Raw genomic sequence first — 6,603 nt, 5'->3', positions numbered from 1 at the left:
GCTGGTTTCAAACTGCTGACCTTGGGAGTCAGCCCAACATGTCACCCCTGTGCCTGCAGGCTCCTTGGTAGGGGAAGATCCTCTTGATGGATTGACACAGTGGCGGTAACAATGGGCTCTAACAACACTAGCACAGATAGCGAGGGACTGAGTGGCAGTGTTTTGGTCTACTGTACATTTATACAATATTGTACATATTGTAGTGATGAGTCGGAACGGAGCCCACTCACTAGCCCGCAACAAGCCCCGGGAGCCGGCCAGCTTCCCAAGATTGTTGGAAAGGCTGACTGACAACTTCAAGAAACTGAGTTGCTATGACTTTACCTCTGATAGGGGTTTGTGCCCTGAAGCAGCAACTCCAATTCACACCAACTTCAAGTTAGAAAAAGAAAATGTATGGGAAGGTGTGGGAGGGGAGGGACTGAAACCAGGCTGGCTCTCTTGATGGCCCATTTGAAATCAGGAAACAGTATTGTACTTTTTACTTTGCAATTCACATGCCCAGGGAGTCACATACAGATGTTCAGCTACTCCCAGGAGATCTCTGTTGATAACCAAACAGCAGGAATTAACTTTCCTTGGGATGAGTTCTCTCTCGACATTATCTGATTCATGAAACATTTTGCTTGTCCCTGGGCAATGCAGCAAGTTAGAAAATTCCACAGACGCTGGAGTGAGCTAGGCTAACCACAAACAAGGGGTGAATCGGGGATACAAGGGCAGTCCAGTCTTTGTTCTTGCAGTAATTCCAACTTGTCTTGAACAAGCTGCCGCCACACCACTATGGACGGGATTGCTGGACACCACGACCACCGGTTCCTTTCAACTCAAAACGAGCTGCTTTGGAGTCAGTTCTGACTCAAAAGACACACGCCCACAGGGAGCCCTAATGGCATAGTGGGTTATGGACTGGGGTGCTCACCCCAAGGTCACAGCTGGACACCTCTGGCCTCTCCATCCACAGGGCCAGCGTTCTACCGTGTCCTGTAGGGTCTCCCTTCCCACCCTGCTCTTGGTCTCAGCCGAAACCAGTTCACCTCGGGTGAGCCTGCTGGTATTGGAAATATCACTGGCATAGCGCCGAGTTATCACAGCAACGCCCTGACCAACACTGTAGGACAAACTGACAGATGAGTGAGGGCTGTCTTTCTAGGGCTCTGGGGTGCCCTGCCCTTTGAGGGGGAAGGACCCCGAGCATTAAGGAAGGTGCAGGATATGAGACCTTTTAAGCCAAGGTGGAAGACAACGTGGAACTAGCGAGGCTCCATCGCTAACCTCCGTGAGGCTCTGGTGTCTGAGTCTTAAAGATCCGTAAAACGTGGTTCTCGATCTTCACTTCCGGCCGCTTGCCCGGGGGAGGGTCCAGATCCAGATCCAGATCCTCAGGGCGCACTGCCTCGGGATGCACGTGCCCTCGGGGCTCCGCCGCCGCCCAGGCGGACCTCCCCCGTAACCCTGGTGACAGCCCCGCCCACGAGGCGCCGAGCAGCTATTGGCCGGCGGCCCCGACGCCCAAAGGCGCATCCCTCAGGTCATTGGTCGGAGTCACCGCGCAGCTGGGGCTCTGGTTGGTCGGTCAGAGCCGGGGCAGGGTCAAATTGGGAGCAATGGCGACGGAACCTGGCTGTAGGTGAGTGATGTTTGGGGGAAAGGTGGAGGTGCGAGGCAACGGATCGCCGGGGTCAGACGGGACACAGCTCCCACGGGGGTGGAAGATTGGCGCCGCCGGCACCGACCTGACCGCGAATTGGAACGCCAAACGTCCTTATCCCCCCCCATCCGGGGCAGAGGTGAGAGGTCAAAGGCCACCCCTTCCCTGCGCCTTGGAACCTAGCCTCTGAGTAGAGCTGCCTCCGAGCCCAGAATCCCCGCTCAGAGAATGAGGACGTCCTTTAACCTTTCAGAGCCTCAGTTTCTCTCGTCTGTAGAATGGGCACAGTGCCCCAGTTTGCAGCCTATTGCAGGAAACATTTGGATGGAGCATTGCAGTGAAGAGAGGTCGGAGATGTGATAAGGCAGCCTGTGGGCACGTCAGCCCCGTTGTACAGTGGACAGGACTGACGCCCGGGGAGGGTCACGCACTTGCCCGTGATCGCTTCTTGTCTATACCGAGTGCCCGGGTGGTGCAGTGGCTGTGTTGGGACCCTAAGCACAAAATCAGCGGTTGGAAACCGCCATCCGCTCTGAGGGAGACAGACAAGGCTTTCTACGCCAGTTTCTGCGTGCGTTACAGTCTCAGAAACTCGGGAGCAATCCTGTGCCGCTCCAGGGGGTCACTGAGTCAGAAACCACCCACGGCAGTGAGTTTAAGTGTTGTATATGTGTCAGGCCCAAACAACAGGGCGGAGGCCATTGTCTTACATCTAACGTGCTGCTTAGACCTTAAAGACATCATGAGCAGCTCCAGGCATGGCTGATCATGTAGCCTCACGGCCATGTCACCGCCTTTCCTGAGCACCTTAGCTAACGCAGCCCTCGCTCCCCTTTGCCTCGTCTGACTGACTTTGAAATTTTCCCTCCCCTTGCTAACCTGACACTGCGTCCCGTACCCGGAGCACAACTCAACCACCCCTCAGTTTCCGAGACTGTCACTCTTGACTGGAGCAGAAAGCCCAGTCTTCCTCCCGAGGAGCTGCTGGTGGTTTCGAACTGCCTGCCATCCCCCCACCCCCTAGTTCGCAGTCCAACGTCTTGTTCTTAAATGTTGACTGGATGAATCTTTGAACCGCCAGATCCCCACTGATTTCCTTCAACCTCCTTTCCTTTCTAGAGACCCGCCTTTGGATCACAACACCCAGCCTCTGGCCTAAGCTCAGATGGAGCTTGGAGACTAAGGCTCCCGTCCACAGCAGCCTCCGGGGTGGGGAGTGTTTGGGTCTCATCAGATAGATGTCTCCCACCACCCCCATGGCCCTGATTATGCTGAATGAGCTCCCCCTGATGGACGAAAACCCTGCCACGCTGCTGAACCAGCTGAGCAAGACTGCTCAGGTAGAGACCTTCAACTACCAGAGCAGCTCCATGCATGGGGTCTTTGCCCAGTACCCGGAGATCCTATTTATCCATCGGACCCATCACCCAACGGGCAAAGTGCTGTATACCTTCTTGGTGGATGGGCCTCGGGTGCCGCTGGAGGATCCCCTTGCCCGGGCCGTCTACTTCGCCATCCCCGCCCATGAGGATGCTGAAGGCCTGGCCCAGATGTTCCAGGTGTTCAAGAAGTTTAACTCTGCATGGGAGAGCGTCTGCACCATCCTGGTGGACCCCCAGTTCCTCCCGCTGCCCACCCTGGCCATGGAGTTCCCAGCTGCGGAGGTCCTGCTCTCCGCCTTCCACATTGGGAAGTTCCTTCAGGGCCAGTTCTACCAGCTGTCCCTGGAGTGCTCTCTCAAGAGGCTGCTCCTGAGCAGCCTGCAGAGCACCCTGTGCTCCGCCACGGCCAACAACCTGAAGAAGCTGCACACCATCCTGAGCATCTGCGTCCCGCCGGCCCAGCTGCCCGGGCTCCAGTTGCACTGGCTGCTCAGCGACCGCATCTGGCTGGCCCACCGTTGGCGGAGCCGCGCCCAGAGCAGCCTCTACTTCCAGGGCCTGGAGGTCACTGCCCGCACCCTCAGCCAATTGTACGGCACCCTGCTGCATGTGGAACAAGGCATCTCCGCCCTGCTGCAGTATCTGCAGCAGAACTCTGGCGACAGGGCCAGCAGCAGCCCGGGGCTGAGCCCCCAGAATGGCACTGTCCTCTTGGACCCTGGCCCCATGAGCTCCCCCACTGGGGCACAGCTGGTGGAATCCCGCATCCAGTACTCCCTCAACGCCATCTGCACGGAGCCGGCAGCCCAGCTCTGCCTGGGCGAGTATGCCGTCGTCCAGAAGTCTGTGCACCTCATCGGCTCTGGCTCCGAGAAGGTGAATGTACAGATCCTAGAGGACACCCACCGGGTGCAGCCCCAGCCCCCGGCCAGCTGCAGCTGCTACTTCCACCAGACCTTCCGCCTGCCCTGCCGGCACATCCTGGCTGTCCTCGGTGCCCACCACCAGGTGCTGCAGTCCGACGCCCTGCCGGCTTCCTGGGAGGCAGGCCCCACTGCGGGTCTCGAAGGCATCCTGGGCAGCCAATGGAGCGAGCCGCTGGAGAAGCACCTGGTGGTTGCCCTCCTCTCCGGGGAGGTGGGCCGGCTGCTGCAGCACTGCAGCCAGGAGGAGTTTGAACGGCGCTACAGCACCCTGCGGGAGCTTGCTGACAACTGGATCGGTCCCTATGAGCAGGTCCAGCTCTGAGCACCCAAGGCAGCCACGTTTCCCTCTCCACTCTCACGCCCCTCAGGGTGCCCATGAGCCATCCCTTTCAGAAGGTAAAACGGGCCCTCCCCAGAGCCAGCTGCACTGAAGAGAGGATGCTGAGGGTCCTCGCTACTTCCCTACCCAGAGGTGACTCACCTGATCCATCTCCCCAGAGGGAGCAGGCCTATAAGACTTCACCCGAGAAGATCCCCACCCCCACCTGGGACTGATTAAAGTTGGCTGATGCCCTTCCAGCTTTGGTGCTTCATAGGGGTATTGGTTTTGTGTGTGTGTGTGTGTGTGTGTGTGTGTGTGTGTGTGTGTGTGTGTGTCTGGGGGCAGGGGTGGGGAGCATTTAGGGTAGATCTTGGAGAGAAGACACTGCAGACTCGGGAGTCTGTCCCTCCTGCCCTGCCTGGCTTTCTGACTCCTGGTGAAGCCTTTACGAGCTGCCTCATTCTGTCAGCCTCGAAGCTCCCGACAGGGCTGTGGGCCTCAAAGGACAGTGCATGTGTCCTGGACCTGCTGCACATTGGTCCCCCTTGCCTGTGGGCCCATCATCCTCCCTCAAGAAGCTGAGTGGGCTTTCATGTAAGGTATTTTGATTGCTTCTCCCAAATGATGTTAAAAGGCTCCCTGGCAGGCCGCCTAGACCCCCAAGGACTTCACTCATAGGGACCCTGAGGAACCCCGGCTCCTAGCCTGGGCTAGGGCTTGGGGCCCTCAGGAGGGACGGGTTGGTCAGAAGTGGCTCAAACCACCCCTGTACGCCACCCCACCCCCACCAAAAAACAGAAAAACAACACCATACAGAGAAGCCACCCTGCGTGTGTGGTGCTATTTCATCCGGCTACAAGCAGGAACCCGGGGGTGGGCCCCGCCTGGCTCTCACTATGGGGAGTTGCGTGGAGGGCGAATGGGGGAATGCCTGCTCCCACCGCACCCCACCCACAGCTCCCTCTGGCTCTGGATGGGCTGTCATGAAGGCCTGTGCTGCCCGGATCAGGTCCTCTTCCCGAAGGCCTGGGACAGGCACGGTGGGGATGCCAGCAATCATCATGGCCAAGGTTAGGATGCAGATGGGCTGAGAGCTGACCTCCTGCCCCCCTGCCTCCGGAGCCACCTGCAGGACCCCTGGTGACAGCCCGCACAGCAGCAGGGGCCTGGGCTGGCTGAGGCCACCCAGCTGGGGCACTTGGCCTCTGGAGCGACCATCCTCCCAGCCCATGCTCTCTGGCCGCCTCCCAGGAGGGACTTTGGGGCAGTATCGGCCGTAGTCCTTCTGCCACAGTGGCTCCCAGCTAGCACGCCCAGGACAGTTCCTGGCTTCTGGTACAGCCAAGGCTGGGCCCCAGGCTTGGGCAGCAGGTGCCCGCTGCTCAACTTGCTGGCTCAGTGGGCCTAGCCCACCAGGGGCCACCACCGCTGGCTCTGTAGGGCTGTAGACACCAAGGGAGGAGCCTGGAGAGGCAGCCCCACCTAAAGAAAGACCAATGAGATGGAGGGTTATTCTTGGTCTCCCGAAGGGAGGCCCTGAGGGACAGGGCTTAGGGGTGGGACACTAGGAGCAGAAGCCATTAGAACTAGTTCAAGAGGCTTCAGCTGCCTTGAGGTCCAGGTCAGGTGGCATCCCTATCCCCAGTGCTGGACACTCAGTAAGCAGTAGGGAGGTGTTTGGAGGTGGGCAGTCACTAGCAAGGATTTGGGGGATGGCCCCAGGCCCAGCCCCGAGACTCAACAGAGCCCTCCTCCTCTCCATAGAGGCGGAGAGCTATGTCAGGGAGCTAAGCAGGGAGGTGGGTTCCCTCCAGTCCTGGGATCCCCACGCTCACCTTGGCCAGAAGGCAGAAGACCCAGATGCGTTTGTGGAGACATAAAGTAGGACATGGCCACCCCAGGGCCCTGGTTGTGAGGACACAGTCACCGATCTCTTGTCCTACCCTCTCTACCCTTCTAGAACTTCACCTCATAGTCCCTCCTCTTTACACCGGAATCTACCTCACAGCACTGACTGAATCATTCTAAAACCCAACTATGACAATGGGAGGGGACTCAAAAGAGCACTGGACCTGGGCCTACGGTCGTGCCTTACCTTGGGGCAAGTCACTTGGATGCCCTCATCTTCGAAGTGTGACGCATGACCTCACCAGCCTTGTGGGGCTCAGGCGAGGTCATCGGTGTGGAAGGACACAAGCAGAGTCACGCGGGAAAGAGCCTGGGCGTGGTGCCCTGCGGTGGGAGAGGACTGCGTGCAGTCCATTCCCTGCGTGGCGGTGTGATTGTCTGCCACGTTTTTACCAGCTGGAAAATGAAACATTT

At 58.5% G+C, this 6,603-nt stretch overlaps 2 protein-coding genes across 3 annotated transcripts; one reads left to right on the top strand and one right to left on the bottom strand.

Moving 5' to 3' along the window:
- Positions 1-1,575: 1,575 nt before the first annotated feature.
- Positions 1,576-4,525, top strand: ZSWIM1 (zinc finger SWIM-type containing 1). 2 transcript variants are annotated; one of them, XM_075527758.1, is made up of 2 exons: positions 1,576-1,630; positions 2,771-4,525. In XM_075527758.1, exon 2 carries the CDS (start codon positions 2,890-2,892, stop codon positions 4,279-4,281), a length of 1,392 nt encoding a protein of 463 aa, XP_075383873.1. In that variant the 5' UTR covers positions 1,576-1,630; positions 2,771-2,889; the 3' UTR covers positions 4,282-4,525. The 2 variants fall into 2 exon arrangements, with proteins under 2 accessions (XP_075383873.1, XP_075383872.1); XM_075527757.1 differs by having other exon boundaries at positions 1,598-1,790.
- A 609-nt stretch (positions 4,526-5,134) lies between these two features.
- Positions 5,135-6,171, bottom strand: SPATA25 (spermatogenesis associated 25). The gene is made up of 2 exons (XM_075563921.1): positions 6,117-6,171; positions 5,135-5,763 (listed from the first exon to the last, which is right to left on the bottom strand). The coding sequence occupies exons 1-2, from the start codon at positions 6,169-6,171 to the stop codon at positions 5,135-5,137; spliced, it is 684 nt and encodes a 227-aa protein (XP_075420036.1).
- Between the last annotated feature and the right edge of the window lie 432 nt (positions 6,172-6,603).

The sequence above is a fragment of the Tenrec ecaudatus genome, chromosome 12, assembly GCF_050624435.1.
Source record: "Tenrec ecaudatus isolate mTenEca1 chromosome 12, mTenEca1.hap1, whole genome shotgun sequence".
Lineage (NCBI taxonomy): Eukaryota > Metazoa > Chordata > Mammalia > Afrosoricida > Tenrecidae > Tenrec > Tenrec ecaudatus.
This window is presented reverse-complemented; position numbering and strand designations above follow the sequence as displayed.